At 46.4% G+C, this 19,916-nt stretch overlaps 1 protein-coding gene across 1 annotated transcript in view; it reads left to right on the forward strand.

Moving 5' to 3' along the window:
- Positions 1 to 14,987, forward strand: part of LOC135902849 (uncharacterized) — a 48,343-nt gene extending 33,356 nt beyond the window's left edge. The window contains exons 5-6 of the mRNA XM_065433121.2: positions 6,147 to 6,230; positions 14,839 to 14,987. Coding sequence (XP_065289193.1) covers positions 6,147 to 6,230; positions 14,839 to 14,978 — 224 coding nt within the window. The 3' untranslated portion in view covers positions 14,979 to 14,987. The remainder of the gene's footprint in view (positions 1 to 6,146; positions 6,231 to 14,838) is intronic.
- The last annotated feature ends 4,929 nt before the right edge of the window (positions 14,988 to 19,916 follow it).

The following is a 19,916-nucleotide window of genomic DNA, read 5'->3' on the forward strand; positions in this document are numbered from 1 at the left end:
CTCACGAATGCCATTGTTGCAGGTTAGTTACCTGGTGGGTGCTGCTTCGGTTAAATCTAGCGATTATTGTATCATAGCGATGTCGTGCCCGACAGAGTGGACTGACGCGTTTAAGCGGTTGGTTACTTTGTTTGCAAATATGTGCTTTACTTTGTTTGAGCTGCTACTTGTCCTCGCGGGTGACGTCGAGCAGAATCCCGGCCCAATGTCGAAGATTGAGGCAGACGCCTTCGCTGCTGCCTTGGAACGAATAAGTAAGCTTGAAGACGCCGTGACTGCTATGCAAGCCGATTGTAAAAATTTCCAAAAGGGACAGGCAGCTGCTTTGGAAACTGCACGCAAACATGCAGAAAATGAGAAGGCTTTGCGCAGTGACTTGATACGTGCGAACGAGGAACGCGCTGCCGCCGTAAACGAAATTAAAGTGCTAAATACGAAGCTAGTAGCGTTGGAATCATCTGTGCCATCTCAACCAGCTGGGGATTCTGGAACGTGTTTGGAAACATTGCGTGACGTTTCGAATCAGCTGTATAAAATATCTTCTAGATGTGAAAATGCGGAAAACCGTATGCGACGATCCAACCTGCTCTTCTTTGGAATAGAAGATGAGGCTAAGGAAAACTGGGCAGCTTCAGAAAAAAAAGTGATACAATTTTGCTCCGAAAAATTGGGTACGGAATTCACGACTGCGCAGTTTGAGAGGGTGCACCGATTAGGGAAGTTTGCGGAAGGCAGGGTGAGGCCTATTATTGCGAAAATGACGTTTTTCAAAGACAAAGGCCGTATCTTGTCTTCTGCACGAAAACTGAAAATGTCTGGTTTTTCAATTCGCGAGGATTTTTCGTCAGCTACCCGGCAGGCAAGAAAGCAGCTAATTGCTTTTGCGAAAACTGAAGCAAAGCCATTTACGTTGTCAACCGATCGACTACGAATTGGGGATGCCATTTATATTTTCGATAGCATTCGGAATACAGTTGTTCCTTGTGTTAAATAGCAGCAAACCACACTGCATGATGTGAACTGTAAGAAGTCAAAGTCACCTGTCATCGCACCATCATTATCAATATCTTTCACAAATATCCGATGTCTGTTGCCTAAACGCGACGATATTGCCTCATTTCTTGATGACTGCAGTTCAGATATTCTTGTTCTTACTGAAACATGGCTACACTCTGAAATAACAGATAATGAAATATTTCCACATGATAGCACATATAACATTTTAAGGTGTGATCGGACCGAAAAGAGAGGTGGTGGCGTACTCCTTGGTATCAAAAGAACAGCTACCTCACAAGTTATTAATGTAGATTCTAGTATTGAGATAGTATGGGCTGAATGTCAAACCTACAGAAAGAAGCTACTGATAGGATGTTGTTATCGTCCTCCCGATGCAAACCAGTACTTTCTTGTCGAACTGCGCAATAGTATTTCTAAAGCCCTTGAGCTCTGTCAGGCTGATATCATCTATGTTTTTTGCGACTTTAATTTTCCTTTGATCGACTGGAATAACCTATCATCCTCTTGTCATACATCAATGGAGTTCATTTCTTTAATGTTAGATTTCAATTTATTCCAAATAATTACCCAGCCCACCCGTGGCACTAACATTTTAGATTTAGTTTTCACTAACACCCCTGAAACAATTGGTGAAGTTGTTTGCTTAGACGGTTTCAGTGATCACAAGCTACTACAACTTACTCTTAACATTCCCTTGAAATATACAGGCATCTCAAACAAAATCATCCGTGATTACAAGAGGGGAGACTATGGCAATATTAACAAAGAACTTGAGACTTTTCTTTCTGGCACCTTTCTAGCTCCGTTTTCTGCTCGGTCAGTCAACGAAAACTGGCTTCTGTTTAAAGAAAAGCTGTGTGCTTTAGTGGAAACGTATATCCCCCAAATAAGAATAACAGGCGATAGACAGAACCCTTGGTTCACCAAGCACCTTCGACGGCTCAGAAACAAGAAGAAAAGGCTATACGCAACTGCAAAGCGTACAAACTCACCCGTGGTATGGGACAAATATAGCTCATTTTTGAAAGTTTACTGTTCATCTTTAAGAGAGGCTAAAGAAAAATACTACTCTCAAGATCTACCTTCACTACTTAAAAACAACCCCCGGAAATTCTGGCAGGTGATTTCACCCAATAGTGGCTCACATCACATTTCACTAAATGATAGGAATCAAGCTCCAATCAGTGCCAAGGAATACCCAGTCATCTTTAATGAATTTTTTTCATCCATATTCACAATAGAAGACCATTCTAATCTGCCGGAAGTCACTGATCTAGATTACCAGTACATGCAATCCATCGATGTAACAGAGGATGGTATCACAGGTCTCATAAATAACCTTAAGTTGACTACTTCTTCGGGTGTCGATAATATTAACTCAAAAATTTTAAAGAATACAGTCACGTTATCTAGCAAATTCTTATGCAATATATTCCGCCAGTCATTGTCATCAGGCCAGCTTCCCTTAGACTGGAAAATTGCAAAAGTGATACCTGTTCACAAAAATGGTAGCAAGAATTCCCCAGAAAACTATCGGCCGATATCATTGACAAGTATTTGCTGCAAAATGCTTGAACATATCATTGCATCTCACATATATCATCATCTGGAATCAAATAATTTTTTCTTTATTAACCAACATGGGTTTAGGAAAGGTTTGTCATGTGAGACGCAGTTACTAGAATTCACTACAGACTTGCATTTTAACATGGACCATAATCTTCAAACAGATTGCTTTTTTCTCGACTTCTCCAAAGCCTTCGACCGTGTGGCTCACTGTCGTTTAATTTCCAAGTTATCCGTTCTCAAATTAGACTGCTTAACGCTCTCCTGGATTCGTAACTTCCTCACAAATCGTCAGCAATTTACAGTCGTTAATAATTTTACGTCACCCCTTGCATATGTCAGTTCCGGTGTACCGCAGGGTAGCGTACTAGGACCCTTGCTTTTTCTTATTTACATCAATGATCTGCCCAATAACATCTCATCCTGCATGCGTGCTTTCGCCGATGATTGTATAATATATCGACCCATTCGCAGCCTTGATGACCATCGCATTCTTCAAGAGGACCTTCATCTCGTTACCAAATGGTGTGAAGACTGGCAAATGAAACTTAACTCATCTAAATGCCAACTAATGACATTCACGCGAAAAACAACAACTCATAGGTTTTCCTATTATATCAACTCAAATATAGTATCTCAGGCATCAGCATATAAATATCTAGGCGTAAATCTTACACAGAGCCTTTCCTGGGCCTTTCACATTGCAACCATATGCGCAAACGCTGCCAAATCTCTTGGGTATATTCGCCGCAACTTGCGTAATTGCCCGTCTAACATCCGTAAATTAGCATTCGTATCATTTGTACGCCCTCAGCTCGAATTCGCGTCCCCTATATGGTCTCCCTACCATGAATACCTAATCCACATGTTAGAAGCCATCCAAAACCAAGCTAGTCGATTTATTTCCCGAAATTACAGCTACCAGTCAAGCATTACTCAAATAAAACTCGACCTTTCACTTCAATCACTGAGTAGCCGACGTGACATAGCCCTCCTGTCCTTGCTCCATAGATATGTTCACCAAGTCAAGCCACCAAACTTGCCACTGGAACGCGCGTCTTGCACATCACGACGACTTTATAATGATTTAAGCCTCACTCGCATTTATGGCAACACTAACGCATTTAACTTCTCGGCTTTACCACGAGCGATTCGGTTATGGAATTCGCTTCGTAATAGCACTGTCGCTCAAATGAGCAATGATAAATTCAGACAACTACTGAACCTACAGTCTTCACCATAACAAATGTATTCATCTGTACATATGTCATGTCATATAATACGTGACTTTCTTGTTATTGTGGTTTCAATTTTGTTTGCTTTATGTACTCGCGCTATGTACGTTATTTCGCGCAAGTGTTACATTGCCTTTTATGTTAGAGTGAATTGCCCTTTTCATTCCTTTCCCCATAACGCTTTGTATTGATTTAGCGTTTTTATTTTTTTAAAAAACCCCGGTTTGGAAGCATGTGATCATTACAAACATTTTTAGCTCACATTTTTTAGCGCTCATATATATGTTTTCTCTTGTCATTTGTTCAATGACGCCCCCCTTACTCAATGCTCCCCTTGGGGCCTGTAAAGTACTTTGAAATAAACTGATTAAGATGATGATGATAAAGAAGATGATGATGATATGTAGTGTTTATTTGGCACAAGGGCGATGTGTGGCCAAAGAGCGGCAAGGCAGTGGTGATGAGTACGGAATTGACTAATGGCTGACCTTAGGGGGCTGCAGAGAGCCCTAAAACTGAGAGCTATGAATTGCTTAAAATACATAAGGAATAAAAATATGAGAATGACTGAAGCAGGGCATGCTATAAGTATAGGATATATTTCAACGGTGTAATAACGTTACCTGAATAAAGATGGACAGGTTATTGTTGATGACGAGTAGCACAACAGCCTTAGCGGGTCCCTTGAGAACGAGGGCCCGGAGGCATGTGCTATAGCAAAAGTTCACATCGCAACCATCGCCTCTCGCAAGAGGCCGTGTTACGAATTTCTTTGACAGAGAACATGGAGCGTGTCGACTTCGTTTAAAAAGGCTGAGGTAGATTGCATGTCAAGTAGCGGTTCTCTGTCTAGAAATAGTGCCAGGTGAAGTGGTATACACTGAATATATGCTAAGGGAAAGTGTCTTTGCCTCTGGTCTTGTCATTGACGGCATTCTAGGAAGACATGCTGAACACTGAGAGTCTCTCCACATCTACTACACACTGGATGTTTACTGCCAGTCAAAAAGCTGTGTGTACCATAAGTGTGCCTTAATCTGAGACGACAGAATAGGACATCACTTCGTCTGGACTTGGTCAGTGATGGCCATATCCTAAATATGGCTTAACTACGTGGAGTTTATTAAGTATTTGAGTGTCCCACTTATGCTGCCAGTAGGTTCTCGTTTTTTCCCCGTAAGTATAGCTTTAGGTCTGACACCTGAACGGCTACGGACATCTTGCAAGCTTTCCTGTCTAAGGAGGTAGCAATTCGGTCTGCCAGGACTTTACCTTCAATACCTCTGTGTCCAGGCACCCAGCATACAGTTACATGTTGGCCAGAGGCATAAATAGTACAGAGGAGACAGAAAACATCTGTAATTAGTGGATTTCTGTGTTTGAAGCATGACATCAATATTTTCACAGCGCTTAATGAGTCAATGTATATGACCGCCTTATATAGTTTTAACTGTTTGATGCGTTTCGCAGCCGACTATAATACATACGCCTCTGCTGTAAAGAGCATGTTTGAGGGTGCAGTACATCAGACTCCGAAAAGGATGGGTCGATAGCTGCATACGACACGCCAGCATGCGATTTAGACGCATCTGTGTAATATTCTGGGCACCAGTATTTAAATTGTAATTCTAGAAAATGCATATGAATGTGGGCCTCTGGAGCGTGCTTCGTTACCTCGGCAAATGACGTGTCACGATCAATGATGCGCCACAACCACGGCGGAAACGGCTTGGCAGAAGCCATTAGACGGTTTTCATGAATAGGAACATCCATATCATCGCTCAGCTTTCTCACATGGATCGAAAATGGCTGTCTGGCTGTAGGTTTACTATGAAAGAGCGTTGCAGTGGTCATATCGTTTATAGTGGGATAACAAGGATGATCTTTATTAGCATGTATTTTCAGAAAATAACTAAAAGTAGAATATGACCGCTGCAGACCAAGGGACCATTCATTCGATTCCACATAGAGGCTTTCAATCGGTCTGTTCCTAAACGGACCGGTGGCGAGGCGTGTACCAAGATGATGCACAGGGTCCAGCATCTTGAGAGCACTTGGCGTAGCAGAGTGATACACTACGGCACCGTGTTCTAACCGTGATCGTACAAGGCTCCTGAAGAGGTTCGTGAGGCATTTCCTCTCAGTTCCCCATGTTGTGCGTGACAGTATTTTCACGATGTTCATTGTTTTAAGGCATTTCGCTTTCACATACTTGCTATGAGGAATGAAGGTTAGTTTTGAGTCGAGTATTGTGAATAATGTTTTGACACAGTGATGACGCTTACATCATCAACCCTCAATCTTTATCTTGTTTTTTTCCCTTCACAGGCAAGCTTGTGTCCACCTACTATCCATTCGTGGTCTCAGAATATGACAACTGTGACATACTCCGTTCTCCGAGGCACGACAATGGTGAGAGATTTCGGTAGCTGGATTATTACGTCGGTATGAAACTTGAAACCAACAATGTGAAAAATTAGGCTTTTTATACTTAAGTTGCATTCATTTCTCGCCTTCTGTAGATTATGCTCCACAAAGTTACACGCACAATTTGAACAGTATAGTCGGTGACAACTTCCGTATTAGAAACAAACTCCACCCACTAAATTACTGTGCAGCTGCGGTTCACCTCTGAAAGATAGCCTAGCCAGCTGGAATCCACTCACAGCCTAGTGACTTTGCTGATTGTTAATGTAAATGGTAGGCTCATAGGAAAATAAAGCTAATTGTTTCCAGCTAAAATGCCACCTTTTGCATAGCACTCATGCGACAAACTCTCGCAAACTTTGGCTAGAGGTTCAGGTTTCATCCCCAAACAGTGACACAAAGACCGCTGTTTACGGAAGCAGTTGTTCCGAAACCACTTGGCGTCAGATATGTAGGCGAACCTAATTCGCTGGCGCATCTTTGCCTGTACAATGTAATAATATTTTTGAAGTGGAAGTGACAAAGCCAGTGTCAAGCAGACACCACTTACTCTTTCGCTTGCTCATCTGTTGTGTTTATATCAAGTAAGGTGTATTGCATGTGCGATGCGTTATGCTGTACTTTGTGTTCATACCACAGCTGTACCCATGCCTACGGGTGAATAAACTTTCTTGTGATCTATGTTTGAGTTGGAAAGCGTACACGTACTCTTTTATTTCTTAGGTTGTCACCGACTGTACCAGGTACAACACATTGTGTCTGAGTAGAGCTATTACACAAGCCTTCCATTATTTGATTGAGACACAAAGACCACACAGTACCATGATGTGTTTATCCAGCCCTGGTTTATCCGGCATTGGCGTTTTCACCCAGTGCAATAAATAAGCAAGTGGAATATAAGGCTCGCAGCCAGACAAATAAACCTGCTCCGACCCAGGCTTGCGTTTTCACAAAAAAAAACTATTGGGGTGAGCTTCACTACTGGAAAAGCTTGTGCTGCCGTCGGCGTCACGTGGTATGAGGGATCACGTGGACACAGCGGCCCCGTCGGCTGCTTCGCAATCGATGAAGCTAGCTGAAAACGAAAGTTTAAGATCCCGCCTGCGCTGCGGTTCTCATTAAGTGGGGAAGCTTTCTGGCTTCGGGTGTGTGCTTGACAACGCTTAAAAGCCCTATAATATGTAGTGGCTGCCTCTGAAGGCGTCTATCAAGGTAGGCTACTGCTCGGTGCCGCAGTGCCGGACGTACACAACGGAGCCTGGTGTCAGCCTTCACACGTACCTAGAGGACAAGAAGCTGCATGAAGCTTGGATCGCCAAACTTGGAATCGGCAAGCAGCCATCGGCTACAACTCGGGTGTGCAGCAAGCACTTCTGCGAGCAAGATTTTTGATACGGCGCCGGGGCTGCGATGTTCGTTGAGTAGCATAAAGTGCGTACTGAGACGCTCACCCATGCGCGCTAGCAGCCTAATGTCAGGAATCTTCGGTCTATGAGCTTGTTGATGCTAGCTACTGGTAGTTCACTGGAATGGAAAGGGAACGGCAAAAAGCACATTAATAAAGGCCGGGCATATGCTGATGCTTGTGTACCACCAAACAATGAAACGTACTGGATTAAGTAAAAAAAGCAGCAGGTAATTGCTCACTCAGAAGACTGATAAGCATACAGTGCGATGCAACTTGAGAAATATTGATATTGAAACGTCTACGACTTTAGAAAACAAGATTTAACTGTCACGACGGAACGTCACAAGTCGCCGTCGTAGGCGTCGAAATCGCTAGTTATAACGAAATTATTTTTTGAACACCTAGTGTCCGCGCAACAAAGGTTGTTTGCGCACTTTCATATGCTCACACGCTGCGGCCTAAAATTCACGGCATGGTGGGAAAACGCGCGCACAGCGAAAGATCACAGCGAGCCCGCGCGATAGCTGCATTCAAGCTTCATTCTCTGATGCTCCATTTGGTTATGCAGGCAGCCTACTAGAAGAACATATTTCACATAGATAGCTCTCAGTGACTGGCGACATTGCGCGCAAGAAGCCGGTTCGGGTAATTTCATCGCGCGACCGCGTGCACTGGGCGTTCACTGTACGTGTTCGGTAAAGAGATAGTGTCTGCAAATATTCTGTGCTTTCTGTTTGTCCAAGAATGCTATTTTGACAGTAAAAAACTTCGTTGGTTTCGACAGTACCTACAGAAATGCCCAGGAGGGCTCCCGCGTGGTGTTCTTATCGAGTGCCGTCAGGCAAACCTATGATGAGCGCGCCGCGTTATCCTTCATACTACGCAAGTGAGGAGCGTCCGACAGATGGCGGCTCCGTAAGTCCTCGCCCCTGATATGGCAATTGAAAACTACTCAGCGTAGTTCTTGTCTGAGGACTGCACAAGGCACGGTAGTTTCCAGGGAAGGTTTCGATATGTGTACTGTTCTTAAAAAGCCGTTTTAAAATGTATATTGGACGGCTTGTGTTTATTAACCTATTATTTGGTTATTATTTTACAGTAACTCACAGTTAATTAACGGCGGTGTTGAACTTAACATGGCAAGTCATGAAGCATGAACATTTTAGGGCAGGCTTTTCCAGTCGATGGCTGTTTTCATGAGAGATAATTGATGACCTGCGGGGCTGCGGCCATCTGGAACATCAAATGGCTTCTGTATGATTGATGCATTTAGAGACGCCCCCGTTCCCCGTGTACTGGCAGCTCTGCGACAGATGGCGCCATGTCGTTGGCAAACTCGACTGCACATATACTCTATCATCGTTCGAAACATGCTTGCAGGCCAAGACTTTGAAGTTCCTCTTTCTCGTCCAGGTAAATAGAGGGATCCTAAAAAATATAAATGAACTGCAATATTTAGAATGGGCACAGAAATCGGCAAATTTTTATGGAGGTAGGTTGTAAATGAAGTGCGAGTACTTCCCTTCATTAGGTAGGGCAGGTCTAAAACAACAATTTCCTCACTCAGCTTCCGATAAGTTGGGTCTTTGCTTCGGGACTGACTCAAAGTGCAATGATTCGTTTCGTTTTACAACCTTTATTTGTTGAAAATCGTTTCAAGGGCATCTGGAACGAACTTTCACTTTGGTTAAATAGGTAGTAAACGTGTGATACACACCACTGAAGCTATGATAAAAAAAATTACCGACGATTACGTTACTTCCTAATGCGAAATTTGAGCGCAGCAAATAAGCTGTTTCACCTTTTCGATAGATTGAGGCAAAGAAATCGAGCAACACATGTATGCGCTATCACAGAATTTTTTTTTATTTTTCACACGTATTCCTTTAACAAAGACTACACTAACAGTTCTTGACAGTCATGAAGGAAGCTTTGTGGTCGGAGAAATAGACTGATATATGTTCGACTTGGTACACCAATGCTTGATTCTCAAAGACGAGATCTATACAAGTGCCTCGCGAGGTTGTCACAGCCGTGGGATGCGTTACGAGCGAGAGGAACGGGATGTTCTCCCGCATAAGTGTTAGGAAATTGCTGTTTGTCTTTATGTCAACATTAAAGTCCCCCACTACTAACATCGGTGTGGATCGATGGACGGTTAATGCGAGTTGCAGGAAGTGCACGACGTCTTTCGTGAGTGCGGTAGGGGCGAAGTAGGCAGCTACTACCAGCAAGCCGTTGGGCAACTTTGCGGCGCACAGTTCGCCAACTTCAAAGTTCGAGCCGGCGCTTTGACAACCGGAGACTCGCAGGAAGAGGTGGGAGGGGGGCGGCGTGTACACCCAGCGGCAAACGATGGGGGCAGAAGCGCGTGCAGCAAGCGGACAACACGATAAAGGGAGGAGGGAAGAGAGAGCAGCGACTGACTGATGCCGCTGACGCCGATAGTGAGTCAACCCCAGCTGCGGAGTTGGTTTCAGGGACAACGCCGCCGATGCCGACACAAACAATATGATACCCTCGCTTCCGCAGCGCTAAGAACCAGGGGGGGGGACCCTTTCCTCCTCTTTCTGCATGGCGGCGACGGTGTTCTATGCAGTCACGTTATCTTGACTCTCTAGCGGCGTCAGCGGCATCCAGCGGTATCAGTCGGTCGCTGCTAGCGCTGGGGGGATGAAAGGTGGTGGAGCTGGTTACGAGGCCGACGACAACGCCGACGACGACGCGAAACCCAGGAACGGACGCCAAAGAGCTGCGCTCTAAAAAGCTCGAGGGCTGGTAATTGTGTAATGTTCTTAGCAGCAGCCTTTCAACAAAACCTAATCAAACGATGCGTGCATCTGCTGGTTAGCGGACATGACGTAACTAGCAGCACGTGGCACCCGATACTTTTCAGTGCGCCGCGGATTACCGAGGGCGCTGCAAAGTCATGAGTCATGCTCTTCTGGGTCATGCGTCACCTCAGGCTAGTGCCAATGGCAACGTTTTGTTTTCTTCCTTCAATTTCGGAGTCGAGAATGTCTACCTTTCCAATTATAACTCGATGCGTTCAATCGTATTTAAAAGATAAAATTTCGCAAGCAGGGTGCTTTATATGTACACTGTCAGAACTGAAGCTATTCAGGCGGGGCAAATTTTTGTTGCAGTTGGCGTTTGATGACACTCAGAATTTGCACTCGTGTCAACGTACGGCCAATTCAAGAGCAATCCAGAATGATTTATGCCACACGAATAGAGGTTCCAAGCCTCGCTCTCCAGCCTTTGGTAAACAGCGGGAGCTTCAGAGAATTCGTTGCATTCCAGAAGTATTATCAATCTGGGGAAATATAAAGCTGGAAATTTTTTTGCAGAAGAAATGCACCACGACCTGTGCACCTAATTTTCAATTTCTCTTTTCTACACGATTAACCTAAATTCAAAGCTACCGCACAGCCAATACTTAAGGTAAGCTAAAAAAAATACGTGTGCGCGTTCAGGTGCCTTCGATTCTATTCTCCTTTAATGCACAAGCGTATTCGCAACTTTGTTGCCCTCCGTGCTTCTTGATCGTGAATTTTCTTTTCCCCACTGAAGGAGGGAGGGGGGTCGCTATCCTGGTCAGCAAAAAGTTCACGTGCCTTCAGCGAGACCTTGGTCCCGCGGACAATGGGATTGAGTACGTCATGGCCGAACTCCTTGTCGACCCCCCTACGCAGCGCTTAAGAAGAAACAGTATCTTCATAATGAATGTTTACTGCAGACCCAGCGTTCACAGAGCCAGGCCTAGTGGTATTCTCAAGAAGGCCGTGCATTTGGCTGGCTGTGAGCCTCTAGTCGTCATGGGGGATTTTAATGCCCAGCATCAGGCGTGGGGCTATTGTACCAATACCAAGAATGGCAGAGACATATGGGATGCGGCAGCGCAGGAAGATCTTACGCTGATAACCGATGAAGACTTTCCAACCAGGAGAGGGAACTCGGTATGCCGAGATACGACTCCGGATCTTACCTTTGTCAAGAATCTGGAAAACGTCAAGTGGACCAACACAGCCATGGACCTCGGTAGCGATCATTGCATCATTGAAGCTGTGATCAAGACTGCCCGCAACAAAACGAGGACCTTTAGGTTCACTGACTGGGACTTGTTCCGAGCCAATCGCTCCGAGCGCGTCCTTAACGATGATATGGACCTAGACTCTTGGTGCGACGAGATAAAGAAGGATGCGGCTAGAGCCACCAAGGAGGTGACAACCGATCTGGAGGTGGACAGGATGGACAGTAGGCTGCCGCATCTTTCGGAAGCCAAGCAGGCACTGCTCGCGAGATGGAAGACTCAGCGCCATAACAGAAGACTACGCAAGAAAATCTCCGATATAAACAAGATGATAGAGGCTCATTGCAAGGTGCTATGCAAGCAGCAATGGGACGAGCTGTGCGACTCGGTGGAGGGCCAGCTCAAGAACGGTAAAAGCTGGGGTCTCCTTAAGCACCTACTGCACGATGGCAACACCAAGTCCAACCAGAAGAGAGCTTTGGCGAAAGCTGTCCATTTGGCCACCGACTCGACTCCAGATGAGGCAGTCATGGAGCACCTCATAGACAAGTACCTGGCGGCCACGGACGATCCGGTGCCCCCCCCCCCCAGTTTCCCGAGTACGAAGGGCGTGACGTACCATCTATGGACGAGGATTTCACCGTGGCTGAGGTCAAGCGAGTTCTCGCATCCCTCAACGGCAGATCTGCCCCTGGGCCCGACGGGATCACCAACAAAATGCTCAAGCATCTCGACGACGCCTCAATCGAGTTTCTTACGCGCAAGATGAATGATATCTGGTGCAGCGGCCTCATTCCCGAGAGCTGGAAAGCAGCCTACACAGTACTCATACCGAAGCCAGGTAAGGCGCCGAGCATCGACAATCTAAGGCCCATCTCCCTGACGTCGTGTGTTGGAAAGATGGCCGAACACGCCATGCTTAACCGCCTCACTGACCATCTCGAGTCTAACGAATGCTATACACACAACATGATTGGCTTTCGGTCGGGGCTTTCGACTCAGGACGCCATGAGACTAATCAAGCACCAGATCATTGACTCTACCTCCGCCGACACTAAGGCAATTCTCGGCTTGGATCTGGAAAAGGCTTTTGACAACATATCGCACGCCTTTATTCTCAAGAGCCTGACAGAGTGTAACGTCGGCAAACGGGCGTACAATTTCGTGCGATCCTTCCTTTCCTCAAGGTCCACTAGACTCAAGATTGACGAGTTTTTGACCCACGAAATCCAGCTGGGGCCAAAGGGAACACCTCAGGGGGCGGTGATCTCCCCGACGCTGTTCAACATCTCCCTGATCAACCTGTCGAGGGCCTTGAACAAAATCCCCAACATTAACCACACGATCTACGCGGATGACATCACCATCTGGTGCTCCAGTGGATGTGAAGGGCAGGTCGAGGGTGCTTTGCAAGAGGCCATCGATGTGACGGAGCGGTATCTTATCCCCACCGGGCTAAGGTGCTCGCCCGCTAAATCCGAGCTCTTGCTCTACAAGAAGAGGCCCAGAGGCGGTTCACACCGGTCCTGGAAGCCAGCAACAGAGAGCCACATTACATTATTCACCGGCAAGGGCTCCCCAGTACCGCGGGTAGACACTATCAGGGTCCTAGGGATGTTTATCGAGTCGAACGGGGCCAATGGGGCCGCCCTCAAACGCATTTGTTCCAAGACCGAAAGCGCCCTCGGCCTGATCCGAAGAATCGCCAACAGGTACCGCGGAATCAAGGAAGACAATCTGATCCGGATTATCCACGCCTTCGTGCTATGCCACCTCGCTTATTCAGGGGCTATGCACAACTGGCTCGTATCGGAGCGCAACAAGATCAATGCCCTAATCAGAAGAGTCTTCAAGCTTGCCCTCGGCCTTCCCATCCGAACGCACACAAAAGACCTCCTCAGTCTGGGAATTCACAACACGTTCGAAGAAATCGTTGAAGCCCAAGAATTTTCCCAGTTTGTCAGACTCTCCGGTACCCCAGCGGGCCGAGCCATACTTGGCAAGCTGGGACGTAACCCCATGGTCGTCAGTCTCGACGCTGTGAAGCTTCCCAGTGACGTCAGGTCCAAGATTTACATACACCGGATGCCACGAAATATGCATCCCACCTACAACGAAGGACGAAGACGAGCCAGGGGTAAAGCTCTGCTCGCCAGTGCCCGCTTGAACAAGGACCGCACATGCTTCGTAGACGCTGCTTCGTACGTTCAAGAAGAGGCCTTCTCCTCAGTGGTCATCGACTGTGACTCTAAAATCCTTAGCTGCGCTACCGTCCGCACTTCTAATTCCAGCGTTGCAGAGCAAGTTGCTATTGCTCTTGCATTGACGGACAGTGCACATGACACGATTTATTCGGATTCCAAGGCCGCTGTCAGGGCCTTTCAGATGGGAATGGTGGCTCCCCAGGCCCTACGTATCATCCGAAGTGCCAAAGACATGAAACATCACTCTTTGGCCTGGTTCCCTGCACACCTTGGAACAATTGAGGGTGCCTCGATCAACCCCAACGAGGAGGCGCACTCGGCTGCACGAGGTTTGACTGACCGTGCGCCGGGCAACGCGTCCTCTCCTGGGCGACCCGAGCCTCTCTGCTCGTACAACGAAATCTGCAAATACAATTATCTATCAAGAAGAGTCCTACCTTCGCCGCACTCCTCGCTGTGCAGGGCCCAGGCAGTCACTCTCAGACTTCTACAAACAAGCACTTACCCGAGCCCCGCGGCGCTGCACACAATGTACCCCGAACGGTTCCCAAGCCCGGACTGCCCTCTGTGTGGTGATTATGCGGACTTCGAACATGTCCTGTGGGGCTGCGCCTCTGCCGGTCCCCCTTTCACTCACGAGGAAATGATGAGGCTAATTAGGGCCCAGGATCCGACCTCTCAAATCCTGGCAGTCCAGAGGGCTCGCGACAGGGCCGTCAGGTTCCACCTGATGGTCCCCGAGTGGGCCTAGCCAGGTGGCGTGGAGTTTACTTACGTCTATAGTGGACAAAATAAAGTTGTTTCACTCACTCACTCACTCACTCCCCACAGTTATGCAGTATCCAATGATCACGCAGTATGGCAATGCAGTTGTGATGTATTTATGCTGATTTTGTTCTGCGGGTCATGCAATGCGGCATGATTATACGCTACTTGTCTCCAATGCAGGCTGCGAGCTCTGGGTCACTCGGCAGGGGGTGCAGAATGTCAGCAACGCCTGCCTATTCATCTACGATCTCTTATGCGGACCTAACAAGTTTCAAAAGTATGACGAGGACTTCTGCAGAGATAAAATTCAGATTACGTAATAAATGCCTAATGTCTCCCTCTTTTGAATCACGTGTGCTTTATTTGCTTGCCTTTGTGCCAGTGAATCTGCGATCACGGCTCTTTCAAATGCAGGACCACCCTGTCTCCCATTCCCACCGTTCTCAACCACTGGAGTCTCTACCAAACTGCGCCCTTTGACAGAGACTTTAGGCAATGTCAGTGTGCGTGCCACTCAACGCCACTTTTGCCAATCCCGGCGGATAAAGAAACAACCTTTCAACTGCAATCACTGCACGCCTGCGGATGAAGCATTGTGCGTCCGACTTCTGTAGGCATGTTGTTTAAGTATTGAGGCGTCCCTACCAGAGTTGGGGAGTGGGCACCTCCATTCTATTCCCCTTCCATTGCGGAGAGTTGAGATTCCCGCAATTCCACGCCTTTTAACTCCTCGGAATGGCGAGACTTGGACCATTCCATCTGCTGAAGTGGCCGATCTGGTTCACGCCATTCCTCCAGTTCAAGCAAATGATGACGCTCTCTCTGCAATTACGTACTACTCGAGCACCCGTGTTTGCCTAGTAGCTGAAAACATATTTTCGATGCACTCACAACGTTAGTAATAGTGCTACGTACTAATACGTCGCACAAGATCAAACGCGTTTTGTTGCATGTTATCTTGGCATTGAGCTGTTGGTTGTAATTGCTAGAATGTCTGCTCTTTTTAACAGTAGATACATGAGTTAGCCATGCCGGTTCAACTAACGAATAATTGGCATGATTGCAAAATATGTTCAGTTTTTGCAATCATGATACAAATACCTCCAAAACTTGTCAGTTTCGGAAGAATGGCCAGCATGGCAGGCAGAAATCTCACGTGGTTCTTTTCCTAAGATTTTCCCACATGGAGCATAGCGAATAAATAAGCCAAAGCCTCAGTCATTATCTTGCTTTTTTCAAAATGTTAATGAAAATATAAACGTGCCATAGTGATCAAACCTGCTTATGAAAACTCGCTTTGCCATGCTTAATCGAGCGCGGTTCTCACAGAAAAACTTGACGCTGATTTCAGGCGGCATGGTACGTCGATTTTGCAACTACTAGCCTACAGCTACCCGCTCGTGACCTATGAAGTTAGCTTCACTTTAACTCCTCACATTTTTGGTGGTTCACGCCAACATCGCACGCTATGATACAAGCAGGTTTTGCCTTATAATTAAAATCCGCCGTCTACAAAAATCAGTCATTCTTCCGTAAGTTTTTTTCTTTGTCGAGTAAAGCAAAGTGTCCCGTAACTTACACCGTTTTCTACGTCATACATGTACCCATCTTATTACGTCACTTTGATGACTAACGCGAAATCGAGGTGCATTGATATGATTTGCAACACGGTCTTTTTTGTTTCAAATTTGCCGGTATATTGACAGCTACGATTCTCCCAACACGCCTATAGGTCACCTGGTATTGCACGCTCTCAATGCTACACAATGTGTGAAAAACATCGCGCGCGTTCCAAATCACCGTGGACTCACGAACGCTGCAACCGTTTGTTTTTGTCATCCATCTTCGTGACTTACGTTAAGCAAGCTCTTCCTATCATCGATAAATTCTACACCACTAAATGTTGCTGTATTTTAAGAGTCCCTGAAACTGTTAGTGCAAAAAATTGCAGGCGTGTACGGTACAGCTGCAGTAAACTATTCACGGTTGAGAATGGCAGGACAGAAAATACGTGGACAAGAAGTGACGGGACGAGTGACACGGATGCACTCGTTTCCTTGAGCTATGTACGAATGAGTACAGCAGAAGTCTTTAATAAAGCGTTCACATTCGCGCCACAAGTGAAGCGTCTCATATTGAGGGAGCTATGGACGATTGCAAGGTACCCTCCTCCCTAGCCAAGTTCTTCCTGCTCAATTTGTTCGCCGAGCGATTGGGACTAAGCTCCGCCTCCGCTGGGTCTATGTCACGATGTGACGTCGTGACGGTCACTTCCGGTGTCATGGAGCCAACGCGCCAAGCCTCTGTAACTTTTCCGCTAGGCGCCTAGCCGTGAATTCCACGCGAGAGCTATCCAAGCTGCGCACGCTGCGAGCATTCTGTCACACTTCCGAGCGTGCCTGGTTTCTGGCAAGCGCAGAGAAGCTTGGCTTTTTCGCGGATGGGCGGAGGCGTTAACGTGAGTGGCCTGCACGGTGCAGCCACCTGGCGGCGCCGAGCTCAACCAGCAAAACAGAGAGCTTATATTGATATAAGCAAATGTAAAACATTTTAAACACTTAAAAACACAGCGAGTTCGCGATTACGCTGCTGCCGAAAACTTTCACTAGCAGCAAAATATAATACCGTGTGTTACTAATATATTAGCCCTGTGTTTGTGTGGTTGAGCTCTGCGCCATCATGTGGCTGCAACCTGCAAGCCGCTCACGTTTGCATTTCCACCTATCCTGCAAAACGCCGAGTCCGCCTACATATAGCGCAGTACCGGACACGCCCATAACTCTCTTTGGTGGTTGTAATCCTCCGGCGCCAAACACAGCCGCAAATGCGTATTTCATTGCGCCGATCGAATACCGACAGCCCGATGCGCTGCAGCCACTCCGCTCGCCTGTTGCCATGAAGATAAACATCATTTCACAGCTCGTGATGTCGCCAATCGCTGGATTTGCAGCCCACGACGCAGCAAGGTCAATTTATGGTCCTCGCGAAAAGAAACATTGACATCTACAGTGACCACGCAGATGACGCCAACACAAAGCATGTCGTAACACATGCAGACGACGCTTGCAGTTTGCCAGAAGTGCTTCACTCTACTGATGAATTGCCGTTGTGTATTCTCTTTCTCTTTTACAGAAACAAGTTAACCAACATTCCAACTATGAAAAACTACATTTGTTCACCTTAACGTTGGGAAAGGTTATCCATGACGCAACAAGTGCAACACAGTCGGATAGCTAGCCCGACCGACTTCATGCGCGTCCGCTACGTAGATGGTGACGCGCTGAGTAAAACTAAAGGGACCAGTCCCGCTGCCATTGGAAGCGATGCACGTTTTTAAAACCTTATCAATTACACGCTATCCGCGGAGCGACTGAATATGTCATTTAATGATCACAAGGACCTACTATATATACAACGACTCAACACGTTTGTACAATATCGTCAAAATCGTTTCAGGATACCTTTAAATACACTTTAACACTGTAACGCACAAACGCTATCGGCTCTTCGGAAGCGTAGAATACACTGTGTCGTTTATAAATGCCTAATTACCACGGCTGAGGTAATCGCCTACTTGAAATTACTGGAAGATCCCCTATTCAGTAAGAATTCAGAAATGTAATAATTTGGCCTAGAACACCTTAGTCTAATTCGCTAACTTGCTGGCTTTGAAGTGTTCCTTCAAATCAATATTTGTTGCTCCAGAACTATCTACCCGTTCCAGTCCTATTCCATTCCAAAATCCTGGGCTCTCATTGCCTTTCCATTCCATCTGCCTGACTGGTGCCATCATTCCATTGCTATTCAATTCCAGGTGTTCAGGAATATGCACTGATTCCGGAATTATTCCAACTTCGGAGTTCCCACTCGACAAATCTGGTCCCTACTACGCCTACTTAGAGTCGACATCGTGATACGATGTTAAGCAAAAGGACGTTTATTGGAAAACATTTGCAATCGCACCAAAATTAGCGGAAAGAAATTCTATCTGCACGATTCATCTACGCTGAGTATAAGTGATCGCGTGCAAATGACACTGAATTTATGGTGCGGAGAGGGTAATCAATGCCGCTATGTTCACTAAGCCATCGAGTTCCCGTCCACGCATTCTATATCTCTATGTGTTTATGATTGGATGAGACACAATCAACAATACTAGCGTAAATATTTTCCTGTAAGGTCACACAGAATGAACAATAGTGATTTTTTTTCCTTTATTACGTTAAAGACGACCTTGAAGTTCGGAACTATATTCAATAGCAACTCTCACACGTGAGCTTCGGTTTCGTATTTAGCCTTGAGTGCGGTACCACAGATCGATATCGCCAGGTAAAGTAATATATGGGCTTCAGTGATCGTGGCCGAGAACCATGTCGTGTGTGGGAACGCTCGCACTAAGAGAAGCGTTACCGTAAAAAAAATACTGTCCATGTAACGCACTTGCTGAAAACCACAATGAGCGAAACATTGTTTGAATTGTTTCAATTGAATGATCCGCAAAGAGACAGACAATACGAGCAAGTCCGTTTTATTTGCAACTTCTGCGAACGCTTACATCTTACGCTGGAGTGCGAGCACACATTCACAAGGCTTCGTGGTACGCGACGGGTTTGCAGCGATCACTTGCAGTCTAGTGCCGCATTTTGCGAATGTTGAGGTAGTGGTCGCGTGCACAGGTGCGTGTTAAGAGAAGCGTGATGCATAGCCATGCGTGTCTCAAGCTTCAACTGCTGCGGCGAACACGTAGTAAATAATAGGCTAACCGTGCGACCCCACGGACTTCCCGACTGAGCCTATACGGCGAAATGTGTTCTCTAGCTTCCTTTTGTCTTGTGAAGGTTCCTGCTTTCCCTCTACGCTGTCTATGCAGGAAAAATACCCGCTGCGACTATTGCGCGAGACATCCACGCCAAAACACGAGAAAAGGGAAATGACGCTGGATACGCTTGCCGCGCCTGAGCGGCTGTACTTTGATAGCGTCTGATATTGCATGAATTATGCATCGTCGGCGAACTTAGCCCCCGTTGCAAACCGCATCAAAACCCTTGCAGAACGCACATCTTAAGGCTTTGCCCTTCATATCATCACTTCTGATTACGCAGTCCCCCACATCAGTTCAGTTCTCATTGCAGTCTACGGAATCGGCTTATTTTAAGGCTACATTGTCTTCGACATAAGCCATCCCTACAAGGCAACAAACTGATTCACGAACCGACCCCGCTCGCTAGAGGGGCAGGGAAGCTCCGCTTTAAAACATG

The sequence above is a fragment of the Dermacentor albipictus genome, chromosome 1, assembly GCF_038994185.2.
Source record: "Dermacentor albipictus isolate Rhodes 1998 colony chromosome 1, USDA_Dalb.pri_finalv2, whole genome shotgun sequence".
In the NCBI taxonomy this organism is placed as follows: Eukaryota; Metazoa; Arthropoda; class Arachnida; order Ixodida; family Ixodidae; genus Dermacentor; species Dermacentor albipictus.